The 23,725-nt window shown below is 44.1% G+C and overlaps 2 protein-coding genes across 3 annotated transcripts; both read left to right on the top strand.

Annotated features, from left to right (window-relative positions):
* Positions 1–809: 809 nt before the first annotated feature.
* LOC124146559 lies at positions 810–9,144 on the top strand. Of its 2 annotated transcripts, none has more exons than XM_048401707.1 (4): positions 810–907; positions 3,593–3,678; positions 7,581–7,811; positions 8,858–9,144. In XM_048401707.1, exons 1-4 carry the CDS (start codon positions 825–827, stop codon positions 9,091–9,093), a joined length of 636 nt encoding a protein of 211 aa, XP_048257664.1. In that variant the 5' UTR covers positions 810–824; the 3' UTR covers positions 9,094–9,144. The 2 variants fall into 2 exon arrangements, with proteins under 2 accessions (XP_048257664.1, XP_048257665.1); XM_048401708.1 differs by lacking the exon at positions 810–907 and adding an exon at positions 2,015–2,135.
* A 568-nt stretch (positions 9,145–9,712) lies between these two features.
* On the top strand, positions 9,713–14,602 carry LOC124146570. Its single transcript, XM_048401726.1, has 4 exons — positions 9,713–9,784; positions 12,937–13,001; positions 13,431–13,673; positions 14,320–14,602. The coding sequence occupies exons 2-4, from the start codon at positions 12,941–12,943 to the stop codon at positions 14,550–14,552; spliced, it is 537 nt and encodes a 178-aa protein (XP_048257683.1). The 5' UTR covers positions 9,713–9,784; positions 12,937–12,940; the 3' UTR covers positions 14,553–14,602.
* The last annotated feature ends 9,123 nt before the right edge of the window (positions 14,603–23,725 follow it).

The following is a 23,725-nucleotide window of genomic DNA, read 5'->3' as shown; positions in this document are numbered from 1 at the left end:
CAAGAAGTGCCACCCGAACATCTACGAGGTAGTGAAGCTATTTCAGCGAGAGCAGTCACTCAAAGAGGTTGCAGTCCTGAGACTCTCTCACCAATGGTCAGAACCTTCACGAAGAAAGAGTTATGATTTCGTATGCTATTCATATTCATCAATGTAAAGTTTTGATGAATATGTTATTCTTGTTGAATAAAAAATAAGAAAACAAGACTTGTTTTGTTATATACGGTAACCTGTTAGAATCACAAAGCATGTTTTGACAGCATAGCCGCGAGAGCCACATTATACAATCACGCAACCATAACCATTGCCACGAGAGCCACATCAATTTGGGCTATCTATTTTCGAAATGTGGCTTTGCCGGCCTGTAACCTTAACATTTTGGGTTTGTGGCACCTGTGCCATTGTTTGCGAATCAATGACTATGAAACATTGGACACATTGGCCACTGCACACTGACATCTGTCAGTTCAAGCATGCCAATAGCTTGGTGAAGCTCCGCGCGTTGTAGAGGCTGCGTCACTAGTTCATACACAAACATAAAATCGGGTAACTCACAACTGTGATGAGAAGAATCAATAAGATTGACATAAATAATGGCGCACAGAGATTAATCGACCTTCCTTGAAAATGTTAAAATCTGGACTGACACCTACGCACGTGTGAGGCTCTACTGTGTGCGGCAGGTGCAGACTATATGATGTGTTTCGCTGTTAAACGCCCATACATAGAATGTTTATCGTCAACACTAATCTGTGTTCTAATACTTGGTATTAACATTTTTGTTTCATGATCGCGTACGTTTTCTAAAGAGTAAATATCCGCTGATGCAGTGTCCAGGCGTCGAGTTTACATCGGGCAGGGCCCGGTACACCCCTAATTACTCACGTACCGGTGCATTCATTTTCAGGTGAGTATAAGGGGGAGCTGTCAGGGCCCAGCTGTTGGGCCTCCTGTGACGGCGTTAACGCTGACGTAGGTCGTCCAGGCGCCCCCACCTACATCGTGTGCAGCGGCCAGGGCTTGTCATCTACAGCCCCAAAGCCGACCACGTTGTTACTTGTTATTACATATGGTTATATACTCGACTCGGGACAATTTGCATTTACTTATGACACTCAGCGGAGAGGTAGCCTAGTGGTTAAATAACAGTGAGTTGGGTATAACGCCGCCATTAACAGTATTCCAATTATATCATGGCGTGTCAGCTAAATGTGGGAGGAAAGCCCAAAGTGATGCAGGTCTCAGACAATTGCCACTTATGGTGAAAGCCACGAGCACGGATATGGTGCTGACAAACCTAGAAACATAATCGGGGCGAACCGGGATTCGAACCTACAATCATAGATTTCTGGCGTGCCCAAGGGACGCAACTCTGTACAGCGGCGCGTCACCCCAAAGAAAGGTTAAAATAAAGCATGGTGTTATGCTACTCATTTCTTACTTATCAATCTTAAATATAACTACGTCTCATGATAAAAACAACATGGAGGAACACACGTCATATCAGCTTCACGAAATATCAAAGTACATAGTGGTATTTGAAGGTGTGGACACATGTAAACTAATACCCGTCACCGCTGCCCAATCAATGTGTCCACACACTGTGAAACACCTCATCAGCAATCGAATCTGTTAGTAACTCTAAGCTGACACTTGATACAGGTGTGAAGAAGAGTGTCAGGTCCTGTTGTTATATGATGTAGAATTACTCCTCATAGATTTCTTGCGTGCCCAAGGGATGGAACTTTGTACAGCTAATTGCGGCGCCTTGGACGACTGGGCCACGTCACGCCGAAGAAAGGTTAAAATAAAGCATGGTTTTATGCTACTCATTTCTTACTTATTAATCTTAAATATAACTACGTCTCACGATAAAAACGACATGGAGGAACACCTCATATTAGCTTCACGAAATATCAAAGTACATAGTGGTATTCGAAGGTGTAACTTATACCCGTCACCGCTGCCCTATCGATGTGTCCACACACTCTGTGACTGAAACACCTTATCAGTTATCGAATCTGTCAGTAACACTAAGCTGACACTTGATACAGGTGTGAAGAAGAGCGTCAGATCCTGTTGTTATATGATGTAGAAGTAATCCTGCATTTCATTACCGCTGCATCGTTGGTTCGGTAAGTACTCATTCATTTATTCTCCAGTATCTGTATTGTTGATGACAAAGAGATCAGCATCAGCATCACCTTCTTCCTACCTATATATACCGCCTCCGTGGTCTAGTGGTAGAGCGTCCCCCCGGAGAGCAGAATGTTCGGGGTTCGATTCCCGGCCGCGTCATACCAAAAGACGTTAAAAGATGGTACTTGTTGTTACTTGTTGTTACCCTAAAGCAAGGTCTGGTCGGCTCGGAGTAAGTATACTGTGTCTGAGTGTGGTATTCATGTTAAACTGCGGCATGGTATCTCAGTGAGCTAGCACTATAAATCGGCATCAGTCCGGACCAGTAAAAGCAGCCACACAAACACACACACGTATATGCACGTCGCTATATAAGTGCAATAATCTTGGACGCGACGTTAAACCCCAATTCAATTTCTTTATTCAACGTACTGAGGAGGCCACAGGCCTATAGTACAATCATGATTACAGGAGCAATTGGTACAATCATATAATTTCCAAACTTGATTTTCTTTGTATAAAAGCATGATATATGTACATAGAAAGATTTCTTATGGTTTCAATGTTGCTTGTGGTCAGTAATAGTTTAAACTTAAATGTAAAATGGTTTACATGAAAATATTTTGGTAAATATACTTTTCTTAGTTCATCATAATGCTGGCATACTAGTAAAAAGCGATTCTCGTCCTCAATTAATCCCAGGTCACATAGTGGACAGAGTCTATTTTCTCTCGGAATATTTTGATATCTACCTTTTTCAATTAAAAGATTGTGTGATGAACATCGGAATCTTGCAAGTGCTACACTAAATTTTCTAAGACATACACTGAAAAGGGTATTGCTCTGCAATGATATATGACTTGAAACTGCTATATAACAGTTGGTGAACGTGTTAGAGTTGCATTCCATGACTGAAAATATAAATCTTTTAATCTTTGTGTTATAGCATTTATAAACAACCTTGGAGAAGCAATAATTTAAAAATGTAACCAAAACCACAATTATCCAGCAGGTTCCTTAAGTCGGTTAACCCCAATTCACCTCACCTCCCACCAATATATGAGAAACAAGGTCCCGTTCCACAAAGCGATCTTTGTGCTATGATTGTCGTAAGTCTATGTTGAAGTATGGGAGTTACGATCATCTTAGCGCTAAGATCGCTTTGTGGAACGGGGCCAAGATGCTCAGCATGTTGGACCGGTCCATTTACAGTTAATGTTTATTTCACTTTGTACATGGGCTTAAGTCCTCGTACGAGCTAAATTGATTAACTGATTGATTGATTGGTAGATGTCAGAAACATGTTATCTGTTTTCAGACTTAATGATATAGTGTTCCCGAACGTTTAAATGACCTGCGTGAATTTAAGCGATTGTTACCATAAAATAACATAACATTTGTGTGAAGCGTTGAAACTGAACTCTGCTCTACACAGACTTGTTCGTACTTTCAGTCAACAGTTGAACATCTATAGTCACTTGATGTCCCGGGTCACGATGCTTCGTGTTCTTGTACTGATGTTGATGGCCGTGGAAATATGTAAGTTGTTAATTACCACATCTCTCGTTGGGTGGTGGGTTTGGTGAAGGGGGGTGTGGGGGGTGTGGGGGTGGGTGGGTGGAGAGAGGGGTATGGTGTTGAGCTTTGATTGTTATTGTGAGAGGGTGGTGGGTGGAGAGAGGTGTGTGGTGGTGAGCTTTGATTGTTGTTGTGAGAAGGGGGTGAGCAGAGAGAGGTGTGCGGTGGTGAGGATTGATTGTTGTTGTGAGAAGGGGGTGGGTGGAGAGAGGTGTGAGGTGGTGAGCTTTGATTGTTGTTGTGAGAAGGGGGTGGGCGGAGAGAGGTGTGAGGTGGTGAGCTTTGATTGTTGTTGTGAGAAGGGGGTGGGCGGAGAGAGGTGTGAGGTGGTGAGCTTTGATTGTTGTTGTGAGAAGGGGGTGGGCGGAGAGAGGTGTGTGGCGGTGAGCTTTGATTGTTGTTGTGAGAAGGGGATGGTGGTAAGCATTGATTGTTGTTGGATGGGGGGGGGGGGGGGGGGGGGGGGGGGGCGGGGGGGGCTGGATAGAGACAGGGGTGCGGTGGTGAGCATTAATTGTTGTGAGAAGGGGGAGGATAGAGAGAGGTGCGCGGTGATGAGCATTGATTGTTGTTGGAAGGGGGAGGATAGAGAGAGGTGCGCGGTGGTGAGCTTTGATTGTTGTGAGAAGGGGGAGAATAGAGAGAGGTGCGCGGTGGTGAGCTTTGATTGTTGTGAGAAGGGGGAGAATAGAGAGAGGTGCGCGGTGGTGAGCATTGATTGTTGTGAGAAGGGGGAGGGTGGAGAGAGGTGCGCGGTGGTGAGCATTGATTGTTGTGAGAAGTGGGAGGATAGAGAGAGGTGCGCGGTGGTGAGCTTTGATTGTTGTGAGAAGGGGGAGGATAGAGAGAGGTGCGCGGTGGTGAGCTTTGATTGTTGTGAGAAGGGGGAGGATAGAGAGAGGTGCGCGGTGGTGAGCTTTGATTGTTGTGAGAAGGGGGAGGATAGAGAGAGGTGCGCGGTGGTGAGCATTGATTGTTGTGAGAAGGGGGAGGATAGAGAGAGGTGCGCGGTGGTGAGCTTTGATTGTTGTGAGAAGGGGGAGGGTGGAGAGAGGTGCGCGGTGGTGAGCTTTGATTGTTGTGAGAAGGGGGAGAATAGAGAGAGGTGCGCGGTGGTGAGCATTGATTGTTGTGAGAAGGGGGAGGATAGAGAGAGGTGCGCGGTGGTGAGCTTTGATTGTTGTGAGAAGGGGGAGGGTGGAGAGAGGTGCGCGATGGTGAGCTTTGATTGTTGTGAGAAGGGGGAGAATAGAGAGAGGTGCGCGGTGGTGAGCATTGATTGTTGTGAGAAGGGGGAGAATAGAGAGAGGTGCGCGGTGGTGAGCATTGATTGTTGTGAGAAGGGGGAGGATAGAGAGAGGTGTGTGTAGGTGAGCGTTGATTGTTGTTAGAAGGGGGAGGGTGGAGATGGATGTGTGTTGGTGAGCGTTGATTGCTGTTAGAAGGGGGAGAGTGGAGAGGGTTGTTTGGTGGTGAGCGTTGATTGTTGTTAGAAGGGGGAGAGTGGAGAGACGCGTGTGCATGTGGTGGTGAGCATTGATCGTGGTTTGAGAGAGGGGTGTAGTGGTGAGCGTTGATTGTTGTTGTGAGAATGGGGTGGGTGGAGAGAGGTGTGTAGTGGTGAGCGTTGATTGTTGTAAGAAGGGGGAGGATTGAGAGAGGTGTGTAGTGGTGAGCGTTGATTGTTTTGAGAAGGGTGGAGGGTGGAGAGGGGTGTGCGGTGGTGAGCGTTGATTGTTGTAAGAAGGGGGAGGGTGGAGAGGGGTTGGCGGTGGTGAGTGTTGATTGTTGTAAGAATGGGGAGAGTGGAGAGGGTTGTTTGGTGGTGAGCGTTGATTGTTGTAAGAATGGGGGTGGGTGGAGAGGGGTTTGCGGTGGTGAGCGTTGATTGTTGTTAGAAAGGGGAGGGTGGAGAGGGTTGTGCGGTGGTGAGCGTTGATTGTTGTTAGGAGGGCTAGGTTGGAGAGAGAATGGTGCTGGTGAGCGTTGATTGTTGTTAGAAGGGGGGAGGGTGGAGAGGGGTGTGCGGTGGTGAGCGTTGATTGTTGTAAGAAGGGGGAGGGTGGAGAGGGTTGTTTGGTGGTGAGCGTTGATTGTTGTAAAAAGGGGGAGGGTGGAGAGAGGTGTGTGTTGGTGAGCGTTGATTTTTGTTAGAAGGGGGGAGGGTGGAGAGGGTTGTGCGTTGGTGAGCGTTGATTGTTGTAAGAAGGGGGAGGGTGGTGAGAGGTGTGTGTTGGTGAGCGTTGATTGTTGTTAGAAGGGTGGAGGGGTTGTGTGGTGGTGAGCGTTGATGGTTGTTAGAAGGGGGGAGGGTGGAGAGGGTTGTGCGGTGGTGAGCGTTGATTGTTGTTAGAAGGGGGAGGGTGGAGAGAGGTGTGTGTTGGTGAGCGTTGATTGTTGTTAGAAGGGTGGAGTGTGGAGAGAGGTGTGTTGGTGAGCGTTGATTGTTGTAAGAAGGGGGAGGTTGGAGAGAGGTGTGTGTTGGTGAACGTTGATTGTTGTTAGAAGGGGGGAGGGCGGAGAGGGTTGTGCGGTGGTGAGCGTTGATTGTTGTAAGAAGGGGGAGGGTGGAGAGACGCGTTTGGTGGTGATCGCTGTTCGTTATTAAAAGGCTGGAGGGTGGTGAGAGGTGTGTGTTGGTGAGCGTTGATTGTTGTTAGAAGGGGGAGGGTGGTGAGAGGTGTGTGTTGGTGAGCGTTGATTGTTGTTAGAAGGGGGAGGGTTGGGGATGGAGGGGTTGTGTGGTGGTGAGCGTTGATCGTTGTTAGAAGGGTGGGGGGTGGAGAGGGTTGTGTGGTGGTGAGCGTTGATTGTTGTAAAAAGGGGAGGGTGGAGAGACGCATGTGTTGGTGAGCGTTGATCGTTGTTGGAAGGGTGGAGAGAGGATGGTGCTCGTGAGTGTTGATTGTTGTTAGAAGGGGAAAGGATGGAGAGGAGTGTGCGGTGGTGAGCCTCCGTTGTTGTAAGAAGGGGGGTGGTGGAGAAGGTTGTGCGGTGGTAAGCGTTGATGGTTGTGAGAAGGGGGTGGGGGGTGGAGAGAGGGTGGTGGTGGTGAGCGTTGATTGTTGTTGGAAAGGGGAGGGTGGAGAGAGGGGGTCAGTGGTGAGCATTGACTGTTGTGAGAATGGGGAGGGTGGAGAGAGGTTGATGCCGGTGAACCTTGATTGTTCTAAGAAGGGGGAGGGTAGAGAGGAGCGTGCGGTGGTGAGCGTTGATTGTTGTAAGAAGGGGGAGGGTGGAGAGAGAGGGGTGTGATGGTGTGCGTTGGGTTGTTGTTGAGAAAGGGGAGTGTAGAGAGAGATTCGTTGGTGATCGTTGATTTTTGTTGAGAAGATTAAGGGTGGATGGAGGGAATCGGAGGGAGAGCCTTGATCGACGTTGAGAAGGGGTAGGGTGGGGACAGGGGTGTGGTGGTGAGCGTTGGTCGGCGGAGGTAAGAGGGTAGGTATAGGGAGAGGGATGCCGTGAGATGCGTTGGATCAATGTTGAGAAATGGTAGGGTGGAGAGAGGGGTTTAGAAGGAAGCGTTCACATGAATAAAGTGTGCATATGGAAACTTTCCGGCAACCTTCAGCAGTGTTTAAGTTTATTGTAATCTTCAAACCTTTTGTATGTGTTTCACACATAATTGAAAACAATGCACCCCCCAAAAGTTTGACATTTTTTTATGGTTCCGAAGGTAACCAGGCCGGATCCAAAGTGGGTTTTCGGAAAACGGAAACCTACTTTTTTTTGCTGTGGTTTACCGTTGCTGTAAGAAGGTGAAGGTTGGAGAGGGGGGTACGGTGGTGAGTTTTGATCGATGTTGAGAAGGGTTAGGGTGGAGAGGAATATTCATTCACCCACTAGCTTCTTTGTTCAAGGTGCTGCTACAAGCGACGTCTGCTCGACGACGTCGGCAACGCTGATTGCCCACCCGACTAAGTGTGCCCAGTACTACAACTGTAGCGCGCCCGGCCTGAAAATAAACCGCTACATCTTGGGGCCGCACTTACAGGAATGTCCCTTCCCGCAGTTGTACAACCCTGAAACACAGAGATGTGAGCACTACAGCATGGTCAAGTGTGGCAAGAGAACAGAGCCCCTGGGGATGTGTAAGTACCCAGGTGTGACGAGGTGTCGTGTTCACATGTTAGCACATGAGTATAACACAGTGCGATATGTATTTTAGCGGTATGCTTGGTGTAATGAGGCACGAGAGTTATGCCCCTTAGGTCATGGAAGCGCGGGTATAAAATTAAGCACGGTACAAGCTACTAGGTCTTCAATCGTTTATTATCCAGTGTGACACAGTCCATCGACTGCTTAAAACATTTCATATGGCTTCCCTCTTCTCGATAGAAACAAAGAGCATGGACATATATACCTTTAACATTAATAAACTACGGTAACTGGCCAATTTGCCGCAAATGTCTGAAAGCATTTATTTCACAGGAATGCAATAGAGCATCTGGGGAAATGTGAGTATTCCTTAAAAGCATGGTCTCAGTTTTTGTAACAATTAATTTGTTATTCACATACATTGGGATGTGAGCATAACGCTCTACAGATTCCCATTTTTATTAAAATAAATAAATATTGCCATAATCAATAAAAATAATATTTATCAAAGTACGCGCACTCAGATGGTCCTGTGCCTCTTCCACCCCCGGAGGCCATCGATAGTGGGGTAACCCTTCAGTTTGCAGTAATTGTTGTGTGTGATTGATTTATATAACAGTACTAGTTTTGATAAAGGTTTGGTTTGGTTTGGTTTGTTGTTAAACGCCGCACTCAGCAATATTCCAGCTATATGACTGCGGTCTGTAAATAATCGAGTCTGGACCAGACAATCCAGTGTTTGATATCATTAGCATCGATCCACGCAATTGGGATCGATGACCTGCATCAACCAAGTCAGCGAGCCTGACCAACCGATCCCGTTAGTCGCCTTTTACGACAAGCATAGCCGCCTTTTACGGCAAGCATGGGTTGCTGAAGACCTATTCTACCCCGGATCTTCACGGGTCTTTGATAAAGGATAATGCAAACACTTTTCGAAGAGATAGGCCAATCGTATTACAGTATTCGCTCTTTCAGACAATCACAGTGCATGGTAGTGCCACCTGTTTGTGTACAACAGTATCATGTCTGTTTGCAGGCGAGTATGCCAAGCATGCGTGTTTTGGGGGAAGGTACTGTGGGCCACCGTGTCACGTTTACAGCCCCACCTGCAGGAACCTCTCCGACGGCCTCAACGTCTACGAATATCGCCTCAACTCCCCCCACTATGTGGTGTGCGTTAATCAGCGACTGGTCTACACTGGTGTGTGCCACAATTACGGAACGGGGCCAAATATCTTTGACTCAAAATTGCGTGCCTGTAGGTGTTCGTAAAAAATCCGTTGTCACAATGAGCACTGACAATTAAAGAGTTTGTCAACAAAACGTGTTTGTGTATACTTGTGCTTGTGTTTCAGTGCTAAGAATGTCGTCAGCCAACGCCGTGTCTCAGCACAGCGAATTGTGCCACCTCTAACCACTGAACAACCAGCTACCCTTTTTCGTTATGAAAAGTATACTGAACCAAATTAAAAACTTCACAATCCTAAAATTTTAACATTTTGACTAGTTATCATTGTGGGCCCTTATTGTGTATTTAAACAGTAATGGCCACGCAATGTCTTCAGATAACACCCGTTTTTGTGCAGGTGAATCGATCAAAATCATGTGCACAGCACTATAGTGGCAAAAGTGTTTTTTCACGTGCAACTGGTCACGTGGCCATAATACCGCACGTGTTTTCAGCCATTCTTGTTAGCAGTCATTAAAAAAGAAGAAGAAAAACACAAGAAAACAAAAGTCTTTAAGGCCATTTGTCATGCCACACCTTTCAAATGTGCAACGTGAACGTGCCATCGGCATGTTGCAGACGGGAACGTCCGTAGCTGAAGTCGCAAGGACGATGGATTGTAGTCGACGGACTGTTTATGAGTTACAGACGCGTCTACAGCAAACGGGTACCACCGCTGATCGCCCTCATAACTACCACAAGCCGCGGCTCTGTATCAGTCATAGCCCTGTCAAGGTAAGTTCATATTTATTTTATATATCACGCTGAATACAAATAGAAAATGATTTTTATGTATTTTAATGGAAAAAAAAACATTGGGACGAATTCTATTTATTTATTTCCTACCAAGAATATTGGGCACATATTGAATTCGTCTCTATAATGCGAACGAAAAACGTCCTCAGAGTATACTTCATATGACGCGTGAAATTTGATTTGGTTTTGTGATTGAAGTGCAGGATTTGAAGTGACGTCTCGATGTCAGATAAAAAAACTTATTCATTTTAGCCGTATGAATTGTTTATTTTGTAGTGCGGAGTAATCTTATGATACCTTTATAAATCTAACTATAAGCGGAATATTAGTTACATAAAGCATGCTAGTGTAATTATATTTAATCTTTGATCTTCCAACACGACAATGCCAGACACCACACAGCAATTTTGACAAGGAATTTCCTTCAGAATGCGGGAGTCAACGTCATGGACTGGCCCTCAAGGTCTCCCGACCTCAATCCCATCGGACAAGTCTGGGATGCTCTTGGCAGAAGTCTGCGCACTAACCAGAACCAACCAAAGAGTTTGCAAGATCTTGGCACCATTTTGCAGCAGCAATGGCGTCGTCTTCCCAATCATGTGTTCACAAGCATCACAAGGTCCATACGGAGGTGTTGTGTGGCAGTTGTCAACGCACATGGTGGCCATACACGTGTGTGCCATCAGATTCTCGTGCTTGGGACTTATGATTTAAACTGTTGATGTTATTACCGAATACCGTAGGTGCTTGGAACAAATTATTATTTCCACCGTTAATTAAATCCTTCTTTGGACATTAATGATTAAAAATTACCTTCTCTGATACATGTGTCCGTTGTCTATCATAGATGGGATTACTTTTAAAAATGTGAAGTTTTTAATTTTACTCAGTATATTTGAAACATTAGTTATCTTCAATTAGTTGATACACTTACTGTATGTTCAAGTTGGAGGTTTCGAATTTGACAAACGTAAAAATCGTTCAAAGTCACAATAGTTTCTGCTTCAAGTCATAATTTTTCTCCTGAAGTATTAAGTCGAACAATGTCAATGTTGTAAAACGTGACTTTTAATGACTCGTTAGAAACGTATAGATATATTGTCCCATTGAAAAATGCAAGTTCAGCCTGTTTTCTTCGTGGCGGGGAATAAGAAATGTATTGCCCCACTCATAGATTTATTTCCCTCACTGGCGGGATACACAGTATTTTATCAAGATGACGTGAACTAATCAGTTCTCAAGATTCATTTATGACATTTACATCCCCGTATATATCAAGTCTGACAAATAACACTTCACAACACCTTAAGAATAGAAGAGTTCATGTGCACTAGTCATTCCATATTCTACCCACTCTGATAACGGTTATCAGTTAAAGGAACTGTCTGTACTACGTTTAAGAAGTGTGACGCGTATCTCATAACTACCACAAGCCGCGGCTCTGTATCAGTCATAGCCCTGTCAAGGTAAGTTCATATTTATTTTATATATCACGCTGAATACAAATAGAAAATGATTTTTATGTATTTTAATGGAAAAAAAACATTGGGACGAATTCTATTTATTTATTTCCTACCAAGAATATTGGGCACATATTGAATTCGTCTCTATAATGCGAACGAAAAACGTCCACAGAGTATACTTCATATGACGCGTGAAATTTGATTTGGTTTTGTGATTGATGTGCAGGATTTGAAGTGACGTCTCGATGTCAGATAAAAAAACTTATTCATTTTAGCCGTATGAATTGTTTATTTTGTAGTGCGGAGTAATCTTATGATACCTTTATAAATCTAACTATAAGCGGAATATTAGTTACATAAAGCATGCTAGTGTAATTATATTTAATAAATACTTTGTTACTCGCCGTGTTAACTTCAGTTAAAAGATGTATGCATGCTGTGCCAAGATGACCACTGTCTGTAGAGCTTATGGGCAGGACGGTAGACGGCTGTTTCTTCACTGACCCAAGGGCCCGTGAAGATCCGGGGTAGAATAGGTCTTCAGCAACCCATGCTCGCCCATGCAAGCGGCGTTAAACCAAACTCACTTACTCACTCACTCACTGAGCGAAGCCACCGATAAGGGGTTCAGCCGCTGTGAAGTGTGCCAACACTGTGGTTGTCAGAAACTTCATAGAGACGCGGCCCGTGAAGATCCGGGGTAGAATAGGTCTTCAGCAACCCATGCTTGCCGTGAAAGGCGACTATCCTTTGTCGTAAGAGGCGACTAACGGGATCGGTTGGTCAGGTTCGCTGACTTGGTTGATGCATGTCATCGATCCCAATTGTTCACAATGTCAATCACTTGACTGTCCTGTACATTCCAGACTCGATTATTTACAGACCGCCGTCATATAGCTGGAATATTGTTGAGTGCGGCGTTAAACAACAAACAAACAAACATCACTGACCCAATATAACCAAGTGTGGCCGAATATGAAGTATCTGACCCATAAGCTGGGACATTAGGACATGATGAATAGGACTTACTAACTTACTGCTGGAGAGTATGAGGGAAATACCACAGCGCTGCATCTTCCCGAGGCAAAGGAGTTAACTGACTATAAAAGTCAAGTTTCCACCCTTGCCGAACTAGGCTGGTATTATTGAGTTACGTTTTGTCTGGACTAACGAGTCTATGAATACGAAATCAAAATACGGTTCGTAAACTGTCGTGCAGATTTCGATCGATTGCAGGGTTTGCAAAGCATGTGCATCGCCAATTCGTTGTCAGCAGATATTTTCCAAATCCTTTCATGTTTTTAATCAAGGTGCTCACGTGATTTGATGCATTTCGCGATGTAAGACCCGTTTTATCACAACATAGATCTTGATTATCGATCAGATCGTCCTGACTGGGCGCCACCATTTTGTGTGAAGCAACGCAAGTGATACGAGAGGTGGAATCTGATTGGTCCATAGGAGAGGCTTAGAAGGGACATAATTGGTAATAGCCACTGGTGGCGCAACGATCGAGCCCAGTAATGCCAGCCTAGTTCGGCAAGGGTGGAAACTGGACTTTGAAAGTCATTTAACTCCCTTGCCTCGGGAAGATGCAGTGCTGTAGCTCACACATACATTGTAGTCAAACACAGTAACTGTTATATTTTTATATTTTTTTATTTTTAGCTCCATGATGTGTGAGTGTCAGGTGTTGTGCCTGCTGCTGGTGGTGATGACCGCCCTAGAATCATGTGAGCAGGCTTCTCTTGTTTATGCTGTATTTGTTGTGTTGTTGTTTTGTGCTATGTTTGTCGTGCTAGGTGATGTGTGTGTGTGTTGATGTTGTGCTGTGTTTGTTGTTCTGTTGCTATGTTTGATGTGCTGTGTGATGTGTGTGTTGTTGTGTTGTGCTATGTGATGTGTGTTGTTGTGTTGTGCTATGTGATGAGTGTGTAATTGTTGTGTATTGTACTATGTTTGTTGTGCTACGTGATGCGTGTGTGTTGTGCTGTTTGTTGTGCTGTGTGTGTGTGCTGTGTGTGTGTGTGTGTGTGTGTGTGTGTGTGTGTGTGTGTGTGTGTGTGTGTGTGTGTTTGGCGACTCGTAAAAAGGAGTTGAGTTGACTTCAGAGTCCTCACTCACAAACTAGTATTTAACCTGTCACTTCACGCTGATTCCAGCATCGGCATTGAATGCACCCACAAGCGACGTGAACCCCATTTGCATGACGACAACGGAGACACTGATCCCCCACCCAACTAAGTGTGCCCAGTACTACGACTGTAGCGCGCCGGCCGCAAAACCCTCCTGGGAGCAGAACCTACAGGAATGTACCAACCCGCAGTTGTACAACACTGAAACACAGAGGTGTGAGCACTACAGCATGGTCCAGTGCGGTAACAGAACAGAGCCCCTGGGGATATGTAAGTATTCTTGGCGTCCCCTCTTCTCGACAGAAACCAAGAGCATGGTCGTGAATGAATCAACTTTAGTTTATGCAACACGAAATATACGTTTGGATCTTACCAATTTTATTCCCAATTTTATTATTAAATTTTAACATATTTCCATAATTAATGATGATGATGATGATGACGATGACGATGATGATGATGATGATGTTCATGTTTATAATGCGCCACACCCTTAAGCATACTCAAAGGCTTCATTATTACCCCGGTCAATGGATCCGTGTGCACTCGATTTTCATTCTCAGCTCCCTGGGGTGTATACAACCCAATCTGCCTGGGAGGCGCTACAAGGTTAAAAGTAACATTACCATTTCGATAATCGGAATATTTATCACAGCATTCTGATGGGCTACGCCGTTTCGACTCATAGCGGTCATCGATAGTTACGGAAATACGCGAGCAATGACGAATGGTTCAGTTTGTAGTCATTGTTGTGTGCGATTGTTTCATTTAACATTATAAGGGTACATTAAAGGTAATACGAATCCTTTTTCGCGGAGATAGGCCAATCGTTTTGCAGTATTCGCTCTGTCAGCCAATCACAGTGTATAAATACCGTCACGTGTTTGTATACAACTGCCATTATGTCTGTTTGCAGGCGAGTATGAGTTCCCGTGTTTTGGGGGAAGGTACTGTGGGGCACCGTGTCACGTTTACAACCCCAGCTGCAGGAACCTCTCCGACGGCCTCAACGTCTACGAATATCGCCTCAACTCCCCCTACTACGTGGTGTGCGTTAATCAGCGACTGGTCTACACTGGCGAGTGCCACGATTTCGGAACGGGGCCACCAATCTTTGACGCAGAAATGCGTGCCTGCAGGTGTTCTTAAAAAGTCCTTTTATCACAATTGGCAACGAAAATAAAAGAGTTTGTCAACAGCACACGTGTTTGTCTAAAACTATACGAATGTTCCACGGCTAATATTGTCGCCAGCCAAGGGCGCATCGCAGCACCGTATGCAACCTAAAACCACTGGACAACTGGTGACCCTTTCTGATAATGAAAAGTATTTGAAACATTAGCGATCTTCAATTAGTATATACACTTACAGTATGTTGAATTTACAGGTGAGGTGAGGTGAGGTGAGGTGAGGTGAGGTGAAATGGGGTTTAACGTCGCGTCCAAGACCATTGCACTTATAAAGCGACGTGCATGCCCGTGTGTGTGTGTGTGTGTGTGTGTGTGGCTGCTTGTGCTAGTCCGGACTGATGCCGATTTATAGTGCTAGCCCACTGAGATACCATGTCGTAGTTAAACATGAATGCCCCACTCAGACACAGTATACTGACTCCGAGCCGACCAGTCCTTGTTTTAGCCCCTTAATGCCGAGCGCCAGACAGGGTAACAACAAGTACCATCTATTAACGTCTTTTGGTATGACGCGGCCGGGGATCGAACCCCGGACCTTCCGCTCTCCGGGGGGACGCTCTACCACTAGACCACGGAGGCGGTCTACAGGTTTCGAAATTTACAACAATACAATTCGTTCAAAGTCCACGTATGTTTCCTAATTCCATGACAACACGAAGTGGTGAGAATCTATGACAAGAAGAAAATATCCCCCCCCCCCCCCCCCCCCAAAGTACAAGAATCTGTGCTTTACTAAGAAATCATCCCAAATATACCATTTGTTAAATTTGACCACTTTCTAAATGGTATTGTGTATTCACAATATTCAATATTCTTTGGTCAAATTTAATTTTAATTTCGAGAAACTACGGATATCCTCTGCCGAAGGAGGGACTGGTTCAGCAACTGTACGATGCAATAAATTGTCTAATAAAAGTGGTACACGTCTGAGACCTGCATCACTTGGGGCTTTCCTCCCACATTAACCTGACCCGCCGTGATATGACTGGAATACTGTTAAAAGCTGCGTTAAAACCAGCTCACTCAGGTCTATGAAGGAAATTTATGGTAATTATGAGTAATTGTTTTTTTGTCAGACTCTTTCCACTAGTCATCATGGAATTATGAAAAATAGTTTGAATATCATGAGATATACGCACATTTACAATTTATGTTAACTTATTACTATCACCTCTTTTATGAGGTGCCAGCATTGTTACATTTGGTATAAAAGTATCTGGTTCGAATAATTCTGCTCATTCTTTGAACGCGTACATAGTCAAGCACTGTGTGTATGTGTGTGCGTGTGCGAGTGCGAGTGCGTGCCTGCGTGTGTGCAGGCACGAGTGTGTGAAGGAATAATCGCAGTTATCGAAAAAAAGTATCGAATATATTCCAATATGATAGAACAGACTGCCATACAATGTCGCGTGAACTACCACCCATTTGTGCTCAAGATTTAACGAAACCTAACCATCACACAACAGACAACAGATGATGCCAACATGTATTTTAGTATGTAGCTTCATACTGCTGGCGGAATAATCAGGATACATGATTCCAAAATGTCAGGAGCTAGAATTACCGATCAGTGTTTGCAATTTCGTGTAAAATGCCGGACAAAGGAAACTACGCGTATACACCCATGTTTGATGGTGGCTGCAAATGAAACAAGCAAAAAATGGTCATTCGATGGTGATGTATTTGATACGGGTATCATAGTTGTGTTTTGGACCTGAAGACTGCAGCAGTCTAGTTCTGTTTCGATAACGTAAAGTTTTTAACAGATTACTAGTACCTACCTACCTACCTCCCTACCTCCATACCTACCTACCTACCTACCTACCTACCTATCTAATACTATCATAATACATCTTAAAATATGGTATGGTTAATATTGACACTTTTTTCTTGCTTTTGTAAGGGCGACAATGCGATCACACGATAATGTCCCTTCTACGATTCCATAGTACTGGCGTAAAAACAGTCGTTACTCAAAGAGCACTTGTGTTTTTTTAGTTATATCAAGGCGTGTCTGTTTCATGTAGATGGACCACCTTAATTCTGCTTTGTAAAGCGGGCCTCCGTTCCCCAATACAATCTGTGCGCTAATCGGGCCGAACCGGGTCTCGAACCCACAATCTGCATGCCAAGGGCAAGGTTTCTGGCATGCTAAGGGGAAGCAACTCTGCACAGCAAGTTGCGGCTCCTTAAACAACTGCGTCACCTGTGATCCTTTTGAACAGAGACTTCCGATACTTATAGCAGTGAGATCGCTATGTGAGGCGTTGCCATGCTGGAACATGGCGAATAAACAGGGCTCAGCGTCCAGTGGTTCCGTTACACCAGGGCGCGTCATTCTATTGGGGCCGTAGTTTTTTCTGCTATGGTGAAACCCACCAGAACTGGATGGTGCTGACAGGATCATTAGTGGGTGGAAACAGGAATTCGAACCAACGTCCGACACATCTCATGCGAGTAACGGCGCCTTCCACAACTGCAGGCATTGAACCCCAATCAGGTCGAACCTCCTCCTTTCGCAAGGAGTGAATGAGTGCATATGATTTTAGAATATCCAAGAAATATCACGGCGATAGGAATGGGCTTCACATATTGTACCCATGTGGGGAATCGAACCCGGGCCTTCGGCGTGACGCTTTAACCACTAGGCTACCCCGCCGCCACCCTTTCGCAAGGACAGGAGATGAAGACAAGGCATTATACTTTTGGGGTCGACAGTATATTCATCTGAAACTCGTTTATACTTAGGTTCCGAACTATCTCTTGTTAAATGATAATTTACCCCCTCGAAGTCAACGGTTTCCTAGTTCAGGGGCACATAACAAGGAGAGGTGAAATGGGGTTTAACGTCGCGTCCAAGATTATTGCACTTATATAGCGACATTCATGCACGTGTGTGTGTGGCTTCTTGTACTTGTCAGGACTGATGCCGATTTATAGTGCTAGTCCACTGAGACACCATGCCGCAGTTTAACATGAATTCCCCACTCAGACACAGTATACTGACTCCGAGCCGACCAGTCCTTGTTGTAGCCCCTTAATGCCGAGCGCCAGACAGGGTAACAACAAGTACTATGTTTAACGTCTTTTGGTATGACGCGACCGGGGATCGAACCCCGGACCTCCCGCTCTCCGGGCGGACGCTCTACCACTAGACAACGGAGGCGGATCACATAACTAGAGTAACTAGAGTAGAATTAACCTGATTCCGTTGCGCCGACAGACCCGTCAAACAACCATCTCCCTGCACTTTTACTCTCGACTAGACCTAAACAGCGTCTGTCTGTCACCTTGACCTCAGTTTCCGGTTAAACAACAACGAGGCTTGACGTGCTGGGTTATGGCGGATTAAGGAAGCTGACACACAATAAACTAACTCAAATAAGCTGGTGCCAATACCATAGACAACGCGACCAACACGCTCATCCGATATACGAGAATTACAGGGCATAAACAGTGTAATTTCATGGCTCTTCTCACAGATGCATACGCAGGTGATAATGAGTTAAGTAGGGAATGTGATTCCTCGTATGTAAAGCAGTTTAAATAGAAAAGTTTTTTATGGTTTGTTTTATGTTCTGATAAGACATATGTGTCATTTAACAGTCATGCAATTTTAGTTAGAAGTAGCAGTTTGGGTTTAACGGTACATTGCGATTATGATTGTTGAACTGTTTGTGAGAGGTGGGCTCAATTTTCTGATATTTACCAGGACGTGTGGATTTCACTCGGCGACGAGAGTGATGGACGGGGAACGTCGCGGGCTGCACGTGACTTCTGACATCAAACTTGTCAATTTCATGTTTGAGATACCGACGTATAACTCTAAACACTGCAGGAAATCAGTGAAGACACCTAACGTTACATCAAGTAATAATTGTTGGCATGCGCCAGTAAAATCTCCTTAATGGACACATTGTTCACAAGTCGTTAATCCGATAATTCTTTTTGAAATGAACACATGACAAGAAACACAGATGCCAGTGGTCAGAATTATAGATTTGTTTTTTTTATAGCTCGATGTTTTTTTTGTAACCACAGCTAATTTAGACACACTGTAATACACTCGAACATACTAGTATTCTGACAGAAGGTTGAATATATGACATGTGTTGGTCTGCTGTGTGAAACTATATAGGGAACATTGTCAACTTTGCTATCGCCTAATTTATTGACTCTATACATATAATAAAAGTGATGCAGTGCATAGCTAGACTGAACCCAGTTTATACGAGTGAATGATTTGCGGGTTAAAGCTGTGAAGAAGAAGACCCGGTGTGAACACAAAGATGTCATAACGAGATGTGAAGTGATAAAAAAGAAGCAAAACCTGTTAGCGCAGATACTTAGTAACGCGACGTGGGTTCAGTTCAATGGTTTCAGCAAATTGTGATCTGAATTCAGGAAACATTGATACTAGCCTGTAAAGAAAGTATGGTGCTGTACATGATCAAACATTGTTATTTTTACAACAATATCCTTCACTCGCAGATACAGGTATGACAGGAAATACGCTGAGCAGAGTTGCGTCCCTTGGGCACGCCAGAAACCTATGATCGTTGGTTGGAATCCCGGTTCGCCCTGATTATGTTTCTAGGTTTGTCAGCACCATACCCGATCTCGTGGGTTTCACCAAGGTGGTAAACGTCTGAGACCTGCATCACTTTGAGCTTTCCTTCCACATAAAGATGACACGCTGTAATAACACGCAGAGATAACTGGAATACTGTTCTAAGCGTAGTTAAACACAACTCACTCACTCACTCACTCACTCACTACTTAAGCAGTAATTCATGGTACAACAGTCAATATTGTATGCCAATTTTGGGTTTTTAACTGAAATTTAACATATGGTGCAGTGGTCATGACCGAGGAACTTCCGATCTCATTAAAATGAGATCTTAGTTATCGCTGCCGTCACACGAAGATCTGAGGACATCCCATTGCAGGTCACGTCAGGACGACCTTTCGCGAACTTTGACCGTCAAATGAAATTACTGACACGAAGTCGACATTAACAATTCAGGGAGCAGCTTTCTCGAGCTTTACAGCTGAGGTTTCAAACTGGCGACTTCCATTTCAGAGCAGACTTTGTCTCTTCCGTTTTAAATGTTTATCTCATTGAGGCGAGAGACAGATGATGCTTTTGAGGGAATCAGTCGTGCATCCCGTAACTGTCGTTCGGAATGTCTCGTCTTAACGCTTTCAGAGTTTCGTGATCTCGTATGCAACGCTCTGATTGCTCAGATGAAAGGTCGTTCTGACGTGACCTTTAATGTGATTTCCTTAGATTTTTGTGTAGCGGTAGGAGCTCCAAGATCTTTGTGTAGCGGTAGGAGCTCCAAGATCTTTGTGTAGAGGTAGGAGCTCCAGGATCTGATTGTAATGAGATTTGTATACTTTGAGACTGCAATTTTGAGATAAGGGAGATAACTACTTGTGTATAAAATCCAGTTGGCCTACGATTACAATATGCAGAAAGGCGGACGTGTCTTCGTGATTTCTGAAAGCTGGCGCCAAAGGCAGAACAATTATCTCCCTGGTTCTTGTTTATCCCAAATGCATATTTTGCAGGTGATTACAGTCGTCACCTGTGTCATGGAGGCCATTGCATCCCATGTCACATCCGGTACCCATCATGCAGTGGACTTCAGGATGGTTTGAACGCATGGCCACGGAAGACATGGCCAGGGAAGATCTACAGTCTGTACCTAGTTGTGTGTCTGGAGGAACGAGTCGTACACAAGGGCAGCTGAGACTCCCACGACAGACTCCACATATTTGACCCCCTCGGGATCGAAGGCGTGTGTCCCTGCGGAGTTCATACATAATAACCTTTAGAACCTCTTCCACACAGGACTTTAACTTAAAATGGCAGCAACTATTGTCAGTGCTTCACAGGTTTGTATACACTACGCTCATCTCATCCTCAATATTTTCAGGGCTCGCATTTCGGTAAACCTGAACAAATGCATGGTCAAAGTGGCCGTAATTATTCACGAGAGATCACGCATTCGGTTCCAAGTTAAAGTTAGCGCGGTTAAATCTATAGGTAACCTAGCTCTACATTGAAAACAGTATGTTTGTCTTCTTAATCAACCATGAATTTGGAAAATGCTCGATACTGATTGGTCAATTAGAGATGTCAAATCACAGTAACCATCTCTGATTAAAACTGATGATTTGACAACCGCATCACAACGGAAGCTTATTACTGTTTCAGGAAAAGTACCTTTTTCTCAATGATCATCGGAAGGCATTTTTAATTCGTTTGTAAAATGTCGGGGTAAATAATGCAGAGGTGTGGGTACTACTATATTCAAAGTATTTGTGGCATTAAATGTTGGGAAGAAAACACAATAGAACTGGACCAAGAGAATAGATTTAAAGTTTTAATGTCAACATCTGAACACAGCTTGACATTTGGCGCTTTTCTATATTCGACTTTGACGTCATAATTATACTTTTAACGTTACGATTAAGATGATGAAAATGTTTAAACATATACATTTTAAGTTTATTAACGATGTTTCCTAAATATTCAGATCGACAACCTTCATTGCACTCAAGACCGCTGGCGATGACGAACAAGTCTCCCCATGAAACAACCAGTCTCTGTGATTTGTAGACTGGGCTCCCGTCTATTCAGTATCCGTAAAGAGGGACGATGATGCTCTTTCGACAATCTGGCGACCATTTCCAGTTGGTTCCTTCTGTGGAACGGACGTCGTCTCTGTGTAATTATTGTGATCCTTAGGTGAGGTGAAAAGGAGTTTAACGTTGCAGTCAAGATTATTGCATTTATATAGCGACGTGCATACACGTGTATGTGTGTGTGTTTGTTTGTTTGTACTCGTACTGACTAATGCCGGTTTTATAGTGCTAGTCCACTGAGATACCATGCCACAGTTTAACAAGGGTAACCCACTGAAACAAAGTATACTGACTGTCGACCAGTCGGGTTTAATCCCTTTAATGCTGAGCACCAGGTAGGGTAACAACAAGTACCATCTTTTAACTTTTCTTGGTTTGACCGGGCCGGGGATCAAATCACCGACCTTACGCTCTCCGAACAGAAGCTCCATCCAGCTCCATCAGGCTCGCTGACTTGGTTGATGCATGTCATCGGTCCCAATTGCGTGGATCGATGCTCATGATATTAATCACTGGATTGTCTGGTCCAGACTCTATTATTTACAGACCTCCGTCATATAGCTGGAATATTGCTGAGTGCGGCGTAAAACAACAAACCAACCAACCAACCATCCAGCGCACCACTGAGGTAGTCAGTGTTATCGTAAACTGTTTGGCTTACATAATCAAATCTGAAAAAGTAAACTTAAATCCAACTGTTGCCCACCCCACTGTCCCTCACCCAGCCCTACCCACTCCCCACGCCCTTTTTAAAAAAACAAACAGTGAGTGTGTGTATATACCAACATTGGATAAGTCGGTCGACAAAAGATCTACTACCAGTCACGTGATGTATCATTTACTGTAATGGCTGGTCGATTCATCACCATGAAATCACGTTGTACAAATTTGTTTTGCCTGACGCGCTAACTGACAATATATTCATGTTGAAAACACAAGGATTAGGACTAAGTGCGTGCTTCAACATTTATGTGTTTCAGAACATGCAAAGAAAGATATCAAGTCTCAAAACACAACCTTGAATGATCGTTTCCGTATTTTATTCATCATATTCTTAATACAAAATATTTATACCTGTACTTGCTATATTGTAAATATATATCAACCATTTAATGTAATACATATGTCGCCTTCTTGTAAATACCACCAAGTGTACATCAGGAGACCTGATGGCAGCTCCAAGAACGTATGTTTTAATACTAATATACAGAAATACTTGCTTATATGACCAGATTGTATTATTCCATAATACGTTGTACAGATATCCAATGGTGCTTTATAAAGAACACGTGAGAGGTGTGTATTGTTAATTATTGTAAATATGTTCATAGTTATGTATCCATTTTAATAAATACAATTTAACCCTGAAAACATATATATTTTGCGGTATGGGTACACGGTGTCTTCTTGAAATACACGAGGTTCCATGAACCACGCCCATCACATGCCACCGGATCTACACACGTTTGAAGGAAGACGGGTGGGTGACTCAGCGAGACGGATCACTTCCTCGGGGTGGAAGAGACTGTGGAATTCGGGTGGGAGTGTTTCGTGAGATGGTACGCAGTGCATGTGAGCCAACGATGTTACGGATATATCTGATGATTTAAACATATTTTTTTCCAAGTAGTGTACAGGATTGGGGAGGTTGCCCTCTCCCACGTATTTGGAACGTTCACAATTTCAAAAGAGAGAGAGAGAGGGGTGGGGGGTGGAAGAGGGGAGAGAAAGAAGGAGAGGGGAGAGAGAGAGAGAGAGAGAGAGAGAGAGGGGGGGGGGGGGGCGAGGGAGGTAGGGAGGAGAGACATGTATTGTTGAATGAACAGTTCTTTACACAAACCCTTTAGTCGTACATATATAATGTTGGACTGCCATAAATATAGTGATCTACATTGTCGTATATAAAATAAACAACAATAGGTTTACATCAACAAGTATGTTATGAACAATATTTTAAGGCCGTTAAACATAATATCACGTTGATGACTAAACAATGTACAGTCCATGATATAAAGGCATTTTCACAAGAACTTGAACACGTACAGTTCCGGTGATCTTTTGTTACATAAAATTACATATAAGTCATAATTCTATTGACTGTACCTCCGTTTGGTATGTAAGATATTATATTTCCTTTTTCCACATGCGAAGTTCGCAAGTGACGTTGGGTGGTGTTTTTGTAAAGAATCCTTAAAACAAGAAATAGTAAAATTTCGGTCTGATAACGGAATGGAGTTCCACAACCGGATAGGCGATGGGTAAAAGGATTCACACAAATGTCTTGGGAGAGGAACACTTATGTTTTCAGAGTTTCTGAGTCTATGAGGTTTTTGCAGCAACAGTTTGTGGTAGAATATCAGTGAGATGGAACTGAGCCATATTACGATACATTTTACCCAATTTATATTTACGTTTCTTCCTACGCCCAACTAAGGGTTCCCAGGAGGGGAATAACTCTTGTTCCTAAAAAACTCATCT

Source organism: Haliotis rufescens, unplaced genomic scaffold (assembly GCF_023055435.1).
Source record: "Haliotis rufescens isolate VD_foot unplaced genomic scaffold, xgHalRufe1.0.p SCAF_23, whole genome shotgun sequence".
Lineage (NCBI taxonomy): Eukaryota > Metazoa > Mollusca > Gastropoda > Lepetellida > Haliotidae > Haliotis > Haliotis rufescens.
This window is presented reverse-complemented; position numbering and strand designations above follow the sequence as displayed.